Source organism: Equus quagga, unplaced genomic scaffold (assembly GCF_021613505.1).
Source record: "Equus quagga isolate Etosha38 unplaced genomic scaffold, UCLA_HA_Equagga_1.0 262_RagTag, whole genome shotgun sequence".
NCBI classification, from domain to species: domain Eukaryota; kingdom Metazoa; phylum Chordata; class Mammalia; order Perissodactyla; family Equidae; genus Equus; species Equus quagga.
The window spans coordinates 585,980-604,513 of NW_025799867.1; the positions used below are offsets into that span (position 1 = coordinate 585,980).

General features: G+C 55.1%; 2 protein-coding genes and 1 long non-coding RNA gene across 8 annotated transcripts in view; 1 reads left to right on the forward strand and 2 right to left on the reverse strand.

Annotated features, from left to right (window-relative positions):
- Positions 1–3,291: 3,291 nt before the first annotated feature.
- LOC124233840 (coiled-coil domain-containing protein 97) lies at positions 3,292–14,244 on the reverse strand. The gene is made up of 5 exons (XM_046651093.1): positions 14,048–14,244; positions 10,177–10,632; positions 8,117–8,395; positions 7,494–7,623; positions 3,292–5,493 (listed from the first exon to the last, which is right to left on the reverse strand). The coding sequence occupies exons 1-5, from the start codon at positions 14,094–14,096 to the stop codon at positions 5,373–5,375; spliced, it is 1,035 nt and encodes a 344-aa protein (XP_046507049.1). The 5' UTR covers positions 14,097–14,244; the 3' UTR covers positions 3,292–5,372.
- Positions 14,245–14,335: 91 nt separating this feature from the next.
- On the forward strand, positions 14,336–16,847 carry LOC124233842 (uncharacterized). The gene is made up of 3 exons (XR_006887153.1): positions 14,336–14,420; positions 14,629–14,724; positions 15,864–16,847. It is a non-coding gene; the product is annotated as an uncharacterized LOC124233842 (long non-coding RNA).
- A 370-nt stretch (positions 16,848–17,217) lies between these two features.
- LOC124233839 (heterogeneous nuclear ribonucleoprotein U-like protein 1) overlaps positions 17,218–18,534 on the reverse strand; it is a 35,380-nt gene continuing 34,063 nt past the window's right edge. For all 6 annotated transcript variants that reach the window (XM_046651090.1, XM_046651091.1, XM_046651088.1 and 3 more), the window contains exon 15: positions 17,218–18,126. In XM_046651090.1, the coding sequence (XP_046507046.1) occupies positions 18,010–18,126 (117 nt within the window). In that variant the 3' untranslated portion in view covers positions 17,218–18,009. The remainder of the gene's footprint in view (positions 18,127–18,534) is intronic.

Here is an 18,534-nt window from a genome sequence, read left to right on the forward strand (position 1 = left end):
ACTCTTATAGGACCCATGACACATGGACTGTGACACCTGACAGACACACATGATGCCCATTGCATACACACAGTCCAGCCTTGGAGCTTCACTGGGACATGACACAAGCAGAGACTTCAGTAGGGACATGGCAAAACACAATCACACAAATACCTTCTGTAGGGTCACAGTCACAACCACCACACACTAGACACAAATTCAGAGACAGGGCCACGCACAGACTCACACCTCCCAGCATCAAAGCGCCATCAGGAAATGAAACAGAGACTCCGGCCGGGACCCACCAACAGTTATACAAACATCCTCCACGGGGTCACAGTCAAAAACAGGCAGAGTGCGCACGCACACGACTTGACACGTCACAGTCCCACCCAGACACACACCACACACGGAGATCTGACACATCAGGATCACAGAGACTGCCAGTTGGTTGTGCCCACTCAGTCTGACATCTCACAGCCCCACAGGCTCGGGCCTGGGGAGTCCCACATGGCCTGTCATAACCAGACACACTGTCACACCCCAGGTCCCAGACGGAGCAGTCCCACACACCCAGACACACCCCCAGGGTCGCGGCCCTCACACGCCCAGCTCGTGCCCCAGCCCGAGGACAAGTCCTGGCTGCACACTGGGGCTGCACACTCCCGCGGTCGCCTGAGACCTCGCCACGCCCTTATGACACACCCCGCCCACCTGCCCGGGGCTGCCTGGTGAGCTGGCACTGCAGCCAGGAAGGGAAACTTGCGGGCTCAGCACCTTCCCCAGGCTGCGTGGGCACTGCCCCAGCCCAGCCACTCAAGCACCCCCAGCCCCTCGGGCTGGCCAGGCCTGGGTAGGAGGAGCCAGCCCCGGCCCCCAGCCAACTACAGGGGTGGGATCAGGGGTTCATGGTGCCCACTCCCCTCCCCCCCACTCCACAAGCAGGGAGGGAAGTCATGGGGGGAGCCTGGGTTCCGGCTGGAGCCCCGGCTTCCCGTCCGGCCCCCATGGGGCAGGAAGCAGGGCCCGGGGAGGCCAGCTCAGGTCTTCCTGCCCCCTCCTTCAGACAGGCCTGGGACTGGGGTCAGCACAAGAGAGAGAGAGATAGACAGGGAGAGAGAGAAAGGGGGGAGAAAGAGAAAACTTCCTTCCCTCTAAATCTCTGGACATCCCGAGTATTGGTGTCTTTTGTGTGTTTCTCATGTGAATTTGAGTTCAGACCCCTTTGTGTGTGTGAGTCTGGAAGCTTTGTGGTGAGTTTTGTGTCTAGCATGGGGGTCTCTCACACAACAGCTGGGTGTCTGCGGGCTGTGCTGGGGATAGATGGGTATTTTCAACGTGTGTGTGTCCCCAGCACATGTTTGACTCTGTGTCTTTGTAGCCAGGCTGCATTTCTGGTGTGCGTGTCTGCATGTTATGTTTCTGCTCGTGAACTCTCTGGGTGCTGGGTCCCGACACTGTGACTCGGCGAGTCTGTGTATGTGAGTGGGCTGAAGCCCTGGGCCGTGTTGTGTGTCTGAATTTCTTCTCAACATCCATGCTGTTCTTCTCTGGGTGTAAATTTTTAGTGTTAAGTCTGGCTTGAAATGTGGGTGTTTTCTGTGTTTATGGGTCTGTGAGAAAAGTGTCTTCCCAGGAGGTGTTGTTTTGTGTTTCTTACAAGAGCTGTTTTCAGTGTGCGCGTGCGTGTGTGTGTGTGAGTGCCCAGTGTTGGTGTCTGTGGGCAAGTTGTTTCTGGGTTGTTTTGTGATCAGTGTGTGTGTTGCTGGTGTTCTGAGCATGTTTGTGTGTCTATGTGGTGTTTCCGACATGCTTGCTGTTGTTCTCCCAGCGTGTGTGTGTACGTGTCCATCTCGGGGATTGGTGTTCTGAGCCTCTGTGGGTGTCTTTGAGCAGGTGGTATCTGCATTGTGTCCCCACATGTGGGCTGGTGACTTCAGTGTGTGAGCAGTTGTGTGGGTTTTCATTTTGCATCACTTTCAAGGGAGTTTCAAGTTCTCAGCGGGGCGGGTGTGTGTTCATGTTCACATTCACGAGCAGCTGTGGTGCAGGTCTGTGTTTTGTGCTGGTGTTCCCGGGGGGCGGGGGGGCACTGTGTCCCCAGTGAAGCCACTGGCATCCCGAGCGACGTGCCTGGTGGCTTCTGTACTGAGTGGAGGCTGCGTCTGCGGTGCATCCCCTTGTCGGCTGGTGCCACGCTGGCTCAGGGCTGGCTGTGGCGGGCAGGGCAGGGCAGGGGCTGTGGTGGGCACTGGACCCGTGCCCGGCCCTCGGTATAAATATCCCGGGCTGCCGGCCGCTGTGTTTACTCGGGCCAGCCCGGGGGCGGCTGCAGCCCGGCAGGTCCTGGAGGCGGGGGTGACCAGGCCACAGCACAGACACTTCCTTCTGGCCAGACAGGCCACAGCCTCGCTGTCCCTTCCCGCCCCCTTTCTGGTAGGGGAGAGGCAGCAACCCTTTCTGGGTTCCCAGGAGTCACCAGTGAACCTCTGACCTGGGTATCCCCGCTGGGCTTCCCAGGGTCTGGGAGACAGAGAAGAGGGGACAGTGACTGAGATGGGGTGAGGGGGGCAGGCCGAGAGAGACAGCAGGGAGAGGGAGAGGAAAACATGAGGACGAAGACAGAGTAGGAGGGGCGACTCCGACAGAGAAAGGCCTGGGGTTACAGAGACAGTGGGAGACAGGAGCAGAAGCTCAAGGACTGAGATGGAGGGAGTAACAAGGAAGGAAAGTGAAAAGAGGCAGAGGCCCAGGAAAAGAGGGAAGGGGAAGAGAGAAAGAAGGTCTGAGAGAGGGGAGATGAAATGGGATGGGGAGACACTGATAGCCAGAAAGGGGCAGAGACAGAATGAAAAGAATGATGGAGAGGAGGGAGGAGAAGGGAGAAAGGACAGTGGGGGCCAGGCAGCTGGAGGACAGGAGAGGGGCAGGGAGTCAGTTTGTCAGCTTTGGCAGGACACACAGACGTAGGGGGTGGGGGTGGCGGCCAGCAGGGCCCGGCCAGGGCCAGGATGGACAGGAGACGTGGGGTGGGGGCCGGATGCCCACGGAGGGGCTCTCCCTCCCTGACTCAGCCTCTCCGCCCACCCCAAGCCCAGAATTGGGGGCGGAGGGACAGGCGCCTCTCAGGCACCTCCAGGTCTCAGCTGCTCCTGCTGGGGGTGTGTCTCTCGCCACCCCTCTTGAACAGCTCCACCTCTCTCAGCTACAGACGCTCCAGTCTCCACCATCTGACTAACCCTAATTCTGACTCAATTGCTGTCTCTCATCACCTTTTTTTTATTATATAACAAACTTACGTATGGCAAAGTATATCACAAACAAATTTAATGATCAAATGATAGACTGGTGAAAAAAATGTGCACCTTACCAAGGGCTGATCCCTGTGTTTTGAAAGAGCTCTTACAACCTGAGGGCATAAACACAAGGAGTACCTGAGAGACAAACCTCCATTTCTCTCCTCTTCATGTGAGTCTGGCTGGATCACCTGGGGCCACCTCCGGGAGACGGGATGGCAATACCGAGAGCATGTCCTGCACAGGACCACTGTGATGGTTCAGGGATTCAGTACTGATCACGCATCATCACTGTAGCAATGATGATCACGTATCATTCGGTCCCGTCAGTATGCAGGACAGTGCCTAGTGCAGGGAAGGACCCCAAAGGCGTCAGCTGCTATCCTCCTCGACAGCTAACTCTCCTTCAGCCTTTCCATCTGAGCAGTCTGTCGGTGCACCTGCTCACTCCTGAGCGGCCCTGACGTCGGCCAGGCAGGCGAGTTGAGTCTCTAGGACTAGTGTGCTTCTAGACCTGCGTTTCCATCTCTGACGGCAGCACGGCCAGTAGTAAGTAACATCCTTCTGGGCTTCCCTTGACCCATCTATGAGATGGAGCTGAGTCCCTAGTCCAAGGCGTCAGGCACCTTGCTCAGGCCTGGCACAGACAGTACTGCTCAGTAACCGGACGTTTCCTTATTTAAGTCTCTCCGTCTGAACGTCCCTCGGCCTCCATCCAGCTTTCACTTTCTGTGTCTGGCTCTAATTCTGGTTGACCCAGAGGGCAGAGGTCAGGCCCGGGGGGTCAAGAGTTGTAGCCCCGGGAGGCCTCGGGGTCTCCTCCTCACTCTGGGCCGCATGCCCAAGGAGATGCTTTGAGGGTCTTTCAGGCTTAGCCATGGCACGATGCCACTATTCCAGCTCACAGGAGAGGTCCCTGGGCCCCACCTCTCTGACCCTTGGCCTTTGCCCTCCCCCTCCAGCAGCTGGCCCCTTCTTGTGTGTGTCTACCGGGGGAGTATGAGCTGGGTGTGGGGGCATGGGAAGGCGGGACGCCTGGGTTCCCACAGGCCGGTGGCTGAGTCACCAGGCGGCCATCTGGCTCCCATTAGCCTGGGGCGGCGGGGGGCTCCATGAGGCGGGCCCTGTGGCCGGCTGGGGGGAGGGATGCTGGGGCAGGCTGTGTGTGTGGGGGATGACTCAGGACCCATGATAACAGCCTGTGCGTATTTGGGGAGTGTAAACAGGAGAGGGAGAGGGAGGAAGTGAAGGAAGGGAAAACTGTGGCCGGGCAGAGGGGGGGTGGGTGGGGGTGGATGGGAGAATCCCCCCTCCCCACCAAGCTGGCAGGCCCATGAACCCCAGTGCTGCCCCTGCCCACCTCTCAGAGGCCTGGGTCCCTAGGGGGAGGTGAGTGCTGGTGGCCACCCCTGGGGTCTCCCACCTGCCCACAGTGAGGCCACATTACTCAGCAGTCAGGGTTCTGCTGCCCACAACAGTCAGGTTGAGGGGACACTGAAACTCAAGAGAGATACAGGCTGAGAGACAGAGAGGGACAGAGACAGCGCAGAGGCCGAGAGACGGAAATGTAGGGCAGGGAGAACCACAGACCCAGAGAGTGAGGCCGAAGGAGAGATGGGAATGTAACCGAGACAAGGAGGCATGACAAGACGTCAGCAGAGAGGTGGAGGAAGACAGGGGCAGAGACCAGGGAGGGAGGCAGAGAGCCGCTCTGGGGCCAAGGGTCAGCCGCACCCTGAGTTGGGCACTGGGGTTACCTGGCCAGCTCCAGTTACGAGGCCCAGCTGGCCCCAGTCAAGGGCTGGACGTACATCCTGGACCAAGGCACAGAGAGGGGGAGAAAAAAAGAGAGGAAAAAGAGAGAGGGAGAGAGAGACAGAGAATGAGAAAGAAACAGAGGTAGGGTTCAGGAAAGAGAAGGAAAGCAGAGTGAGGAGGGAGGTAGGGAACTCAACACAGAGGGGAGGGGCTGTCTGAGATGGGACAGGATCCAGTGAGGCTGGTGGTGTGGGGTGGCTGCCCTGGTGCCCCCTGGAGAAAGTCACTGGGCCGGCCTGTCATCAGCTGCCTTGTTGGGGCGGTGCGGGTGGGCGGCCATCAGTCCCCGTCCAGCTCTGGGCTGGGCGCATCCTCAGGCTCCTCCTCATCGAAGTACCTCTCCTCTTCATCCCGAGCCACAATGTCCAGGTTGTCGAAGTCAGGGTTGTCATCCACGGTGCTGCAGGGGGAGGGGCTGTCAGGGGCTGGCTCTGCCTGGGGCCCCAGACACCCCCCTCTGCTTCTCACCCTTTGGAGGAGCTGGGGCCTAGGGACCCCTGAGGCCAAAGGCCCTATATTGGCAGCAGTAAGTTGGAGCTAACCCCTGGAAGGGGATGTTGGGTCTTGCAGGGCTTCAAACAAAAGGCAACATTTTCCAAATCAGAGATTTTACATAAAGACTTCGGTTTTTTCTTGAAAAGCTGGAAGACGTAGTGACACACGGGCCCACGTGCCCGAGGCAGTGGTTCTCAACAAGGAAGATTGTGACCCCCAGGGAACATCTGGTGATAACTGGAAACATTTTGATTGTCACAACTGGCATTTAATGGGTTGAAGCCAGGAATGCTGCTCAACATCCTGCCACACACAGGACAATCGCCAACCCAAAAGGTCCATGGTGCCGAGACTGAGAAACCCTACCCTAGGGTGACAAGTGATCCTAAACTGAGGATCCCTGGCTCTGTTCCAAACCCTCCCACGGCTCCCATCACTCACTCTAGTGTAGGATGCCCTGCCCGATCAGCCCCACCACCTCTGAGGACACCTCCTGTCCCTCACCCCTTGCTCCAGCTACCCCAGCCACCTTGCTCTTCCTCCGTGCAACCTCAGGGCTCTTGCACCTGCTGTTCCCACTGCCAGGAATGCTTTTCCCCCAGATATTTATGTTGCTTACCCCTCACTTCCCGCAGGTCTGTGCTCAAATGTCACCTGCTCAGAGAGCCTCCTTGGTCACCTCACTCTGCCCCAGACCCTGCTTTATTTTTCCTCATGGCCCATCACCACTAGATCTAGATGCTTCTTTGCCTTTCTCACTAGAGTGGGACCCCCTCAGGGCAGGGGACCCTCTCTGTTCATTTTGTTCCCTGCTTTGTCCCCAGAGCCTGGATACTCCCACATGTGGGTGCTCAGCACGTGGTGGCTGAATACAGATGAGGGACCTGTAGGGCTGTTGCCCAGTAGCTGTCCCCCAGAGAGGGGACAGGCTTCGGTCCCCACCACTCCCATTCCTCATGCCAGGCCTGATTTCCTCGTGGGCACCTGGCTTTAGGAAGGCAGTGGTGTACTTACTGAGGGCTCCCCATGGCCCAGGCACTCTGCTCACTGCTCTGTGTGGCAACTCAGGCTGAGGCTCCACCCCAGCTGGAAGTGATCAGCCAGACTGGCCTCCAGAGCCGGGGGTTGGGTCGGGGAGGGATGGGATTCCACATCAAGCCGGTGATGCTCATCCCCCGTGCTGCCTGTGGCAGAGGCAATCATGACCCCCCTTCTACTGATGAGCCCCCGAGGGTCCACTTGTTCTTATGTCCTCGGGGCTGGATTTGAAACAGGGCCCTCTGCTGCCACACCGGGTGTTCGGGACCACAAGGTGAGACTGCCTCAGTTGATAAAACCGTTTATCTTTGACTCTGACACCTCACTCTCCTATTCAAAGCAGGGGGCCCATGTGCCTCGCCCCTGGGTCAGAGTGGAGAAATTAACCACCAGCACTGCAGGGTCGCCCACCACGGGCCTCTGCACACTAGGCATTCACCCTGCCAGGGCTTACTTTCTGCAGCACGAGGAGGTCTGGGGTCCTGGGGAAGAATCTGGGGTACCTGGGGGCCACTTGGGAGGCTTGGGGGTGGTGGCATCCTACAAGGTCACCACCACTTACCGGATGGAAATGCTTCAATGTCTTATCAACACTGAGCTGAACGTCAGCCCTGCTCCTTCCCTTCCTCCCGGACGAGGGGACTGAGGCTTTGAGACGGACAAAGCTAGGTCCAGGGTCACCCACTGATCTTTGGTTGTTGTGAAATCCTTAGGCTGTCTGACTCCATGGCCCATGACCTGGAACTGTTCTGGGGCGTTCTAGCACCACCAAAGGTGGCCCTCCATGGAGGCGCTTTGGATCTGGCACGTAGCCGAGGGCTGTGCGGTGCTGCGTTGGGGGATGGGGAAGTGAGGACACAGGAGTACCTGTAATCAAAGTCCCCGTCCTTCCCGTCCAGGAAGCGCTGGTGCATCCGACTGGTGAACTCTTCCCGCAGGATCAGCCTCTCTTCCGAGTCGGGGACCCAGGCCTCCGAATCTTTGCCGGGCCTCTGGTCTGTAGGGGGAGACACCCACGGTGGGGGGAGGAGTGTGAGGGGGGTTCTCAGGCAGGCGCTGAACACGTGCCCACAGAGAGCTGTCTCCTTTGTGCTGAGTGGAACACAACAGTGACCAGGATGCCCCAGTCTGTGCTCTCCCGGGGCACACATCAAATACGTAATGACTGTAGAACCAGGCTGTAGACTAGAGTTAGGACCGGACACCTGAAGGATGGTGAAGGGAAGGCATTCCTGGCAGAAGGAACAGCACGAGCAAAGGTCTGGAGGTGAGGGATCACTTGGGGCCTTCAACGAGTGGGGACAGAGATGCTGGAGAGGTCAGGAAGGGCCGGGCACACGGTGGGGGTAGGAGGGGGGTCAGGCCAGGCAGGGGAAGGACGTGATGTCTCCTCTTGTGGGTGTGGTCCAGCCTGGTGCCATGGAATGGAGACACACAGGGCCAGGGCTGTGGTGTCCGGACACTGGGGTCTCCCTGCTGCTGGCTCTCACCTTCCTCGTCACTGTCCTCCTCCTCCTCCTCCTCCTCCAAGCAGGCCTCCTCCTCCTCCTGCTGCTGGAGGAGCCGCTGCTGCAGCTCCCGCTCCTGGTAGGACTGGAGCAGCAGGTCGGAGAGCGGGCAGGCGGGTGTGCCGGGGGAGCCGGGCTTGGGCGGCTGGTGGGCTGGGGCACGGGCACTGAGCTCCTCCTGGGTTAGGTATTGCCCAATATACTGCTCGTACAGCAGTGGGGCCCGGAACCGCATCTGCTCGTCGCTGAAGTACTCGCCCCCTGCACAGACGGGGACAGGGCAGGTGCAGAGTCAGGGGCCTGCAGGTGAGGCAAAGGGCTGGGCATAGAGTGAGCGTGTCTGAGCAGAACTCTGTCCATGCATGTGTGTGATCATGCTGGTCCACAAGTGTAGGTGTGTGCACATTCAGGTGTATAGGAAAATAGGCACAGATGCCTGACATTGTGTGGCCACAAGGAGTCATGCATGTGTCTGAGCATGTGTGCATGACCAGGCCTGTTTCTGCACGTGTAGTCACGTATCCAAGCACAAGTGTGTATGCACAGTCAGCCCCGTGTACATCCTGGCCCTTGAGGCACTGGGGTCTGAGGCCCCTGTACAACTGTGCCCGGGCAGGATTCACAAGCTGCTGCCCATCAGTCTGTGTGCACCAGCACACACCTATACGTCTTCCCGTGTGGTCAGCACACTGCCCATGGGGACCTGTGTCTCTGGGAGCCAGCGTGCAGGATGTGGCAGGCAGGTGCATTGCGCACAGGAGCCAGCGTTGTCAGTGGTGTGTGCCTGTTTGTTGAGCCGCGGTCTGGTTGGCAGTGTGCACACCTGGATACGCCTGCACCGCTGGGCATGTAATGTACATCCGTGTGGAGCTGGAATGTGTGTGCAGAGGATCAGGTAGGGCAGTGCATCTGCCCAGCTGTGGGTGTCCCTGGTGGCCTTCTAGACCCCAGATCTCACCTCTCTTCAGACGCTCCTCTGCAGCCACCCCTCGGGTGGGCCTGGCTTCCCCACCACCCCCAAACCCGGGTCCTTTGCATCTCCCCTGGCTGCTTGTTCCTGGTCGCTCTGTCCCTCAGGCAACAGTCAAACCTGCCCTGGTCCCTCCCACCCACTGGTCCCAGCCCTGCCTTCAGAACCCAGGGCAAGAATCTGCCTGGAATCCTGGCCTCGGTAGCACCAAGCTCTGTGACCATTCCCGTCTTGCCCTCTATCTTAGCCTCTCTCTTACCCCCCATCACTCTGTTTATGGAGTTTCCCACCAGATTCTGTTTGTCTCCCTCCTTCTCCCTGTCTCTGACTGTCACCCCCCGCCCCCAACCGGGACTCAGTTTTTCCTTCACCCTCTCTGCCCGTCTCCACCCTGTCTCTCCTGCTTTCTCAGTTTCTGGCCTCCAACCCCACCTCATTCATTCATTCATCCTCCCTCCTGTCTTCATCTTTGCTCTCTGCCTGTCACTGTGTCCCACTTTTTCTGTAGCTCTCTCTATAGCCCGTGACTTCTCCCTGACCAGAATCTTAACTCTCTGCTTCATCTGCTCTCATCTTTTAACTTTAGTTCTGGTGTCTTTGGTCACAGAGACACTTGTAAATATGTCACAGTTAAAAAGGTATCGATGTTTCCCTTCATGGTTTTCACGTGTGTGTCTTGTTCAAGGCCTTGCATCCCCAGGGTCATAAACACGCCCCCCTAGGTTTCTGTCAATGCCTTGTGTATGGTGTACGGTAGGAACTAGTCTTCCTGGGGGATAACCAGTTACCACAGTGCTGGGTGCTGTGTCCTTGGCTCACTGATCTGAAATGGCACTTCTGTCACCTATTAAATTCTGAACCTTCTCACTGCCTGTGCCATTCTCTACCTCTGGGTCCCTGTTTGTCTCTACCTATCTTGCCCCATCAGTTCATATTTCTGTCTCAGTCTCTCTGTATGTCCCTGTCTCAAAACTTATGTCCCAGGATCTCTGTCTGTGCTTCTGCTCTTGCATCCTTGTTTCTTCCTTCCTCTGCCGTGGTCTCCCTCCCGCCCAGCCCATTGCCCCCACACCTTGGATGAGCTCTCGCAGGGCAGCATAGCGCCGGTTACGCAGACGGGTTCGTAGAGTGCGGGGTCGGGCAGTGCCCTGCCGGGCCACCTCGGCACAGTAGAAGTCTGCTCGGTGGTCACCACGCAGGTGGCCAAAGCAGGCCAGGTGCTCCTCGCGGAGGCCCGTGCGGAAGCGCTCCAGGAACACCAGCGGCTTCTCATGGTACAGCTGGCCCAGGATGGCTACCTTCTCCCGCTCGGTCAGGTCGGGCTCACCCTGCTGCTGGCTGCACACGGGCAGGCGGCTGGCAGCCACGGCGCGCAGCATGGCATTCACCGCTGGGTTCTCGGCCCCAGGAGGATCATCGTCCAGGGTCCTGGGCATTCCCTCTGCTGCTTCCACCTTGTCCTGGGGTCTCGATGGGACCGACGTACAGCTCAGCTCTCCCCAGTGCCCAGGATTGGGCTCCGTGCAGTCTGTGGGGAGGGGGAGATCTGTTAGTCCTGGGGTGGGAGTGGGGGAAGAGAGGGCGGGTAGAAGGGACTGGGTGCTCACTCACTCACTCGTTTCACATTTACTGAGCACCCACTGTATTCTGGACACTGTTCTAGGCCCTAGAGATACCACAGTAAGCAGCAAGTTGACATTTAGGGGGAGACACAGACAATTTAAAACACAATCACTGAAAACATATAGTGTGTTGGGAAACATAGAGTGTGTGAGGTGGTTGTAGGAGCCTTGTAGAGCAATAAAGAGGGAAGTAGGAGAGGGCCAGCCCCATGGCCTAGTGGTTAAGTTTGGCAGGGTGGGCTTCAGAAGCCCAGGTTCAGTTCCTGGGCACAGACCTACGCCACTCAATGGCGGCCACACTGTGGCAGCAACCCACATACAAAATAGAGGCAGACTGACGGAGATGGTAGCTCAGGGACAATCTTCCTCAGTGGGAAAAAAAAAGGGGGGGGGGGGGGGGGGGGGTGGGGGGGGGGGTGCCTGCAATTTTAAATGGACTGTTAGAGAAGGCCTTGCCAAAAAATGACATTTCAGTAAGACCCGAGGTGGTGAGGTGGTGAGGGACTGAGCCATGAGATTTCTGGAGGAAGAGATCCAGGCAAAGGGAACAGCCAGTGCAAAGGCCCTGAGGCAGGACTGTGCCTGGTCTGTTTCCTTGGTCCCTTACCACCTCATTCATTGATTCACTCAATACTTTGCCTTTTCACTTGTTCACAAAATCATTAATACATTCACTAACTTGTCACTCACTCATTCTCTCCTATTCATTTACACATCCCTCCAGCCACTCTTCAGCATCTCTAAATCTAAACAAGGCACCGAGCTCGGCAATGCTAAAGGTCCATGGGAGGGATGCAATCCAGCTCTTGCCCTCAGGGAGCACCCAGTCTGATAGGGGAGACAGGCCAGGTCAAAGACAATACAGGCACTGGTAACAGGAAAGCTGAGCACCAGGCAAACCCTGTGAAAGCTGTTTCTCAAAAGTGGTGGGGAGAGGAGCAAGGCTGCAGCAAGCAGGGAGTAAGTGAAAACAGATGGTACAGACACTTCTTAGGTAGCTTGGCTGGGACGGAGAAGAGAAAGGGGTGATGGTTACAGGTGCAATGGGTTTCAGGGAGGGTTTTAAGCACTGAGGCAAGAGAAGACTGAGCTGGACTGGTGCAGGAGGTGATAGGAGGTCGTGGTTAGAAAGATGCTCGGGAGGCCGAGTAGACAAGCCATGGGGCTGAAGGCCTGGGAGGTGAGGGGGGCATCCAGTTAAGTCAAAGTGTCCCTAAGACAGAGACATGGATGAGGAACAGGTTTAGGGGAAGATGCTGAGGCCAGTTTGTGACACGGAATGTATGACGGGCCCAGGGGCCACGTGAGGAGAGGCATCTAAGAAACTGCTGGTACATGGGACTAGAGACTTCTCAAGAGAGAAGTGCTGGGCTGGGAACAGAGTTGTGGGAGTCGTCTGAGCCAAGACAAGAGCTAAAGCGGAAGAAAATGAGAAGTTTTGGGGAGGGCAGGGAGGGAGTATGTGAGAGATGAGCAGAGAAGACAGGCTAGGAAAGAGCCCTGACTGGATGGGGAGAAGACACTCTTGTGAGGGAAGCTGTGAGATGCTAAATAATGCCCCCCCTCCAAAGACAGCTACGTCTTAATTCCTGGAACCTGTGAATATTACCATATATGGCCAAAAAAAAAAAGGGGTCTTTGCAGATGTGATTAAGGATCTCGAGATGGGGAGATTATTTTGGATTATGCTGGTGGGCCCTAAATGTCATCACAAGTGTCCTATAAGAGAGAGCTTGAGGGAGATTTGAGACACACAGAGAAGAAGGCATTGTGAAGAGGGATGGAAGCAGAGATTGGCATGATGGGGCCAGAAGTCAAGGAATGCCAGAAGCCACCAGCAGCTGGAAGAAGCAAGGAATGCATTCTCTCCCAGAGCCTCTGAGGAGGCCCTCCCTGGTCCTGCCTTGATTTCAGCCTAGTCATACTGAGTTCCGGGTTCTGGCCTCCAGAACTGGGAGAGGATACATTTCTGTTTTTTTTAAGCCGGCTAGTTTGCAGTAATTTGCTACAGCAGCCACAGGAAGCTAACCGAGGCCGAGCAGGAGGAGCCTGAGACAGGAAGGAAATCAGAAAGAGCGGTGTCACAAAAACCATGGGAAAACTTTCAAGAAGGATGGAGGGGTCAATAGCATTGAATTTTCCAAGTAGCCAATAAAAGTCCTAGGATATTTTTAATTGTGTGATATGGGCGGAACGGGATTTTGTCTATGTCCGATGAGATTCTTTCACGTTTAGATGCAAATACTTCTCAGACTATAAAGATTATTAGTATTACTGCAGTGAGTGAGATGAAAGAAGAAGAAAAAGTAAGAGAAAACAGGAATGGGGTGACTCAGTTTAACTACACAGGGAGATCATTGGGACTCCAGTCAGAGCAGCTTCGGAAGGTTAAAGTCACCTGCAGCAGGTGGCAGGTGAGGAGATGGCGACAAGTGTGGAGGACTCTTCGGGGAAGGTAGACAGTATCTTGTAGGCAGCATGGGATTAAACGACAGATTATTTTAGGTTAAAACTTTTTTTTTTTAATTATGGAAAACGTCAAACATGCGCAAAAGTAGAGAGTATATAGTAACCCCCCATCACCACCCCAATACCCAATATATCCATCATCCAGCTTTAACAATTACCAATTCTTGGCCAGTGATGTTTCAACCAACTTCCCAACCACAGGTCACCCTACATGGGATTACTCTGAAGCAGCGGGACGAATTTTAAGACGAGCAAAACGAAAGCATTTTAGATATTGATGGGAAGGCATGAGAAGAAATAAGGAGATTGAATACGCAAAGGAGAGAGATGGGGGAACGCAGAAATGGATTAAAGACCCTGAGGGGGCCGATGGGACTGTGGACTTTGGGGGAAGGAGAATTAGAATGGAAACGGGGAGCCGTTAATCTGGGATCAGCAGAGTTTCCAGGGGACAGGAGGAGGAGGGTTGGCCTGGGGCAGGGGAAGGGTCAGTTTGACACAGGCAAGCAGGTAACCTGAGAAGCAGGGTTGGCTCGGACAACGGGAGAGGTAGCCTGGGAAGGGGGAGAGGATTGTGTTAACCTGAGGGTTAGCCCGGAAGAAACTCGGTTAGCATTGGACAGGGAAAGGGCTGGCTGGAACCTGGAAGAGGTTAATTTCGGGGGAGGGGACGGGGTAAAGGAGGTCAGCTCGCAACAACAGAGGGTTTAATCTGGACAAAGAGGTGAAAGGGACAGGTAAAGCAGAGGGCAGGTGTCCCCCAGAAGAGTCCTTCTTCGCGCTCAGGGGAATCATTTCCCAGCGACACACCAGCCGCACGCTCCCGCCGCCTCTGCGTGGTGAGGACCTCACCTTCATCTGGTTCCCGTGCCGCCGCCGCAGCAGCAGCCACGGCCTCCATCGTTATGCTCTACGACTTGTTAACCGCCGCGGCGAGCTCCGCACGTCTACCCAGAGCCCACGTCCTCAGCAGACACTTCCGGCAGAGCACACTCCCGGGGCCGGGTGCTCCGCCGCGCTCGGAACCAAAGTTCCGGACTAAAGGCGGACCTCCCTTTGCGCATGCGTACTTCCCTCGGGTCCGGGCTGTCGCAGCCAGGAAGGAAAAGGACTCCGGGGTCAGAGGGGCATTGCTGCCGTCTCCGTCTGAACTGCTACAAAATTGGAATACTGGAGGGATCTGAACCATTGTGCAACCTCTTCACTGATGTGACTCCAGAGCCCGGTATGGTTAACTGGGATGGATGGTTGAATGACCACCCTCCACGGCCTCTGAGAGTTTGTGCTTTGGTTTGTAATTCAATCTCCTTATTTCTTCATCTCAAAGAATATTTAGGAAGCCTTGTCTCCTGCTTCTGTCATCATACCCAGTCCTTGGCTAGCATGAGATGGGTGGTGAGATAGAGATAGAACTTCCCACTTTGTGTTCCCAGGAACTGGAGAGTCTGCACACTCGGAGGAAGACGATCCTGGTCCTGATTTGCCCTAGGTGATGGGGGACTCACGTTCAGATGTGTGTTATCAACAGAGTAAGTGAACGTCACCAGTGACTACCCTAAGTGGCCAGGGCTCTGATGGACCCAGGGGCTGCCTGCCCCAGCCTGAGTCATGGAAGGCTTCTTTCTGGGAGGAGGGGGCGCCCAAGCTGAACCTGAAGGATGAGCAGGAATTAGGATAAGAGGAAGGGAGGGTAGGGAAGGGTCTCAGGCAGGAGGATGGGTGAGGCAAAGCCCAGGAGAGGAGGGCGGGCATGGATAGTTCTGGTTTCTCCAAGGACTTCAGTAAGGTCAGAGAATTGGAAAGTTCTAACCTGAAGGCCAGAGGATTTGAGAAACTTGCAAATATGCAAACTTCCATGTACGTGTGCATTTTCCAAGGCATTTATAGACTCTAAAATGAATCTTTGATTCCCCCAGAATGAACCACTGATCTGGAGTTCAAGTGGGGAGCAGCAAAAGACGAAGCCAGTGAGGTCACCAGGGGCTAGGCATGTGGGGCCTCATAAGCTGTATTAAGTAGCTTGAGCTCCTTTATTCCTAGGGGAGCGGGCAGGGGGGCATCAGGCTAAGGGACTGGAGCTAAGGGAGATCTGTGAGGAGGCTGGTGCAGTAATCCAGACACTGTGGCCTGGAGCAGAGAAATAACTTCCCGTTTGCATTCCCAGGATAAGGGATCTGGAAGAAAGTGGCTCATTGTCACATTGGATAGGTGGGGGCTACACTTAGATTACCAAGAGAGGCCAGCAGAGGGCGCCGTTGCCCAACACATGGACCTGCAGGCAAGGGGCCTTCCCAGAAGAGGACCAGAGGGCCTCCCCCAGCAAGGAGAGGGAGGCACTCCAGGGTGCCTTTTAGCTCAACTAGCCACCAACCCTGGCTCCATCTCATGTTCAGATGCCCCACCCTTGGCCTCAAAACTAGTTGACCTTCCTCCTCCCTTTTATTGTAGCTTGTGTTCCCTCAAGGCTCTGAGATACTTCCGGTGACAAGAAGGGATGGCACCGAACTGGCCACTCCTATGCCCCAGCACTGTCCCTCACGAGGGGCCAGAACAGCATGTCTGGAGGGGATGAAGAAATGACTCAAGTTGCTAGGGAAGGAGAATGGTAGGAGGATGTAATGAGTCTTTTACTCTGGCTCACTTCTATTTTTAAAAATTTCTTCTCCAGGAAGCCCTCACTGCACCACACCCACCACCCCAGGCTCTCACAGCTGACCACTTGATGCTTGCACTATTTGACAAAAGGTGTCATCTTTGGACTGGGAGCCCCCATAGGGGCAGGATCCAGTACTGCCTTGGCCATGCTGTCACCAGCATGGTCCAGAAGTGGTGAGGAGCAGAGGAAGTACCTACCACCTATTCGCTGGATAAAGAAGCTTCTGGAATCCCTGCTATCCTGGACCCAGGAGTGTAGACAGGAACTGTCCTAAGTCCAGCACACAGGCCAGGCCTGAGGTGGATGGGCAGTCACACCCAGTGATGACCCCCAACAGTCCAGCCTTGGTCTCCACTCCATTGGCCCTGCCTCACATTCCACCTAGGGACCTGTTCCATGCCTTCTACTCACAAATTCCTGAAGGGATTTGGGACTGTGAGTGGACTGAAAGGGGCAGGGACCAGAGAACCACTTTAAAAATGAACTTTGTTGTTAGTGCCGTTGTGTCAATTCCAGCTCCCAGCGACTCTGTGTACAGCAGAGTGGAACCCTGCCCGGTCTTTTTGTACCACCCTCTCACCTTCCAGCCCTCTATCAATAATGCTCTGCTGCTATTCATAGGGATTTCAGGGCCAGTATTTTCAGAAGTGGGCGGCCAAGTCCTTCTTCCTAGTCTGTCTAGTCTGTAAGCTCTGCTGAAACCTGTCCACTGTGGGTGACTCTGCTGGTATTTAAAACACTAGAGACATGGCTTTAAATATTGTGGCAACATGCAGCCACCACAGTATGACATGGACAGACGGGTGGTGAGGTTCCCTGACTGTGCAATGAACCTAGGCTATGGTGGTGAGAGCACCAAATCTTAACTACTAGACCAGCAAAAGATGAACTAGTGGATTTTAAACTGAGGGCCCCAAGTTTAAGGGGGCCATCCCCAGCACCAAAAATGGGGCCAGGCACACCAATCCCTCAATAAGTGTTTAATGAATGAATAATGTCCCCTTGAGAAGGCCCGCAACCCCAATTAAAGGCCAACTGCAGTAACACTTTAGGGTTTCAACCCTGCTTCCTTCCCGCTAGGAGGTGCCATGTGATTTATTGAAAGAAAACAAAACAAAACAGGGCAAACACATTTCTTAATAAGTGCAGTTTGTTAAAATCCTGTTAAAACATATGGGTCAAGGGGAAGTGAAAATAATCAGGGGATCACTGTAGGAAAAACCTTTAGGTCTGGCACCTGGGAGACCTCTGGAGAGCTGACAGTGGGAGAAACTTCATGTTCTGAAGGGAAGGAGCTCTTCCCCCGACCTCCCCTTCTTCCCTCTCACCCGCTTAATCCCACCAGAAACTACCAAGACGCCTGGAATAAAAGGTTTCAAGTTCAATAATCACACTCTCTCCAAATACAAAAAGCAGTTACAATTCAACTCAACACAGAAGCTTGTGTGCAAAGTTACGGGAAACTGAGACATCGTATAAAAAGTTAGGTTAAAGATGATTCTGTGGTTTTGTTTTGAGGGTGTGGCTCTTCCTCGGTCACCTGAACTCAGCAAAGAAATGGTTATCCTGATGAAATACCAACAGCCGACCCACAGTAAAAACGGACAAATTCTAAAAATTAAAAAAAAAAAAGCATAATTACCAAAAAAATATCTGTCACTGCTTCCTCCCTCTGCATTTTGCTTTTTAAACTTTTTTTTTTTTAAGTTTTTGATTTTTTTTTAATCCTGAAAAGTAGACAGTAAAACAGCTCCTGGAAGAATTTACAACCAACTGCATGAAGGTCTGGGAAGCTGAGGGGCTGGAGCAGGGCTGGGACGAGTAGACAGGAAAGGGTCCTCCCCTCAGCCACTGTAGCCTCACTGTATGACAGAGGGGGAGGAGGGGTCTTTAGTCAAAAAGGAGGAAGAGGAGGAGGAGAAGGGCGGTGGGGGGACAAACAGAAAATAAAAAAGGTCATTGTTGCCTGTTTGAATTCAGAGAAAAATGCCTGGCCCTGTGTGGGAGGAGAAGCCCCTCAGAGGGGAGGCAGTGGGCTGGAGGGAGGCAGCCCTGGGGTGACCCGTCCCCCAGCACCACGGGACCCGGTGGGGGTAGACGAGGGGGCCGAGGTGGGCGCTGGTGGAGGAAGCCGGCAGGGGCCTCCAGGGCACACTGGCTACTGTGTGCTTGTGCCCCCCTGTGTGTTCCCGGAGTAGCTCCCATAGTCGTAGTTCCCGTAGTATGGCGGCCACTGGCCCTGGTTCTGATAGTACTGGTTCCACTGCTGGGCATACTGGGGAGAGAGAAACCAAGAGCTCCAGGTTGTCTTTCATCCAAATCCACATTTGGCTCCTCCCCTGATCCCACTCTTGCCCAGGGTAGAGATGGGTGCAGTGACAACAGCCGACAGACTGGCCCAATAGAGAAATCAAGGTACCCCGGGAGGACAAGTGACTGACCTGATGCCACATGGGTGGGCAGTTAGGGACTGAAACCCAGGTCTCCTGGCTTGCCAACCTAATGCCCTTTCAGGTACAGCTAGAGACCATATTCAAAATACTTAATAACAGGTCTGGCAGCCTAATACTAACCAATCAGAATGGACACTGGCCGTGGTGCTGAAGGAGGATTTGGAGGCCCCTGCTGTGCCCTTTGCTTGCTGCAGTGGAGACGGGCTAGGATACCAGTTACTTAGCAGCCA

What these genes read in the sequence shown, in the direction of transcription:
- LOC124233840 (XM_046651093.1), bottom strand. Translation starts at nt 14,096, where the DNA reads ATGGAGGCCGTGGCTGCTGCTGCGGCGGCGGCACGGGAACCAGATGAA. An exon ending in CCTGCGAGAGCTCATCCAAG is followed by an intron (nt 8,396 to 10,176) that starts GTGTGGGGGCAA and finishes CCGTCTGTGCAG; the next exon opens with GGGGCGAGTACTTCAGCGAC. An exon ending in GACGGGGACTTTGATTACAG is followed by an intron (nt 5,494 to 7,493) that starts GTACTCCTGTGT and finishes CTCCCCCTGCAG; the next exon opens with CACCGTGGATGACAACCCTG.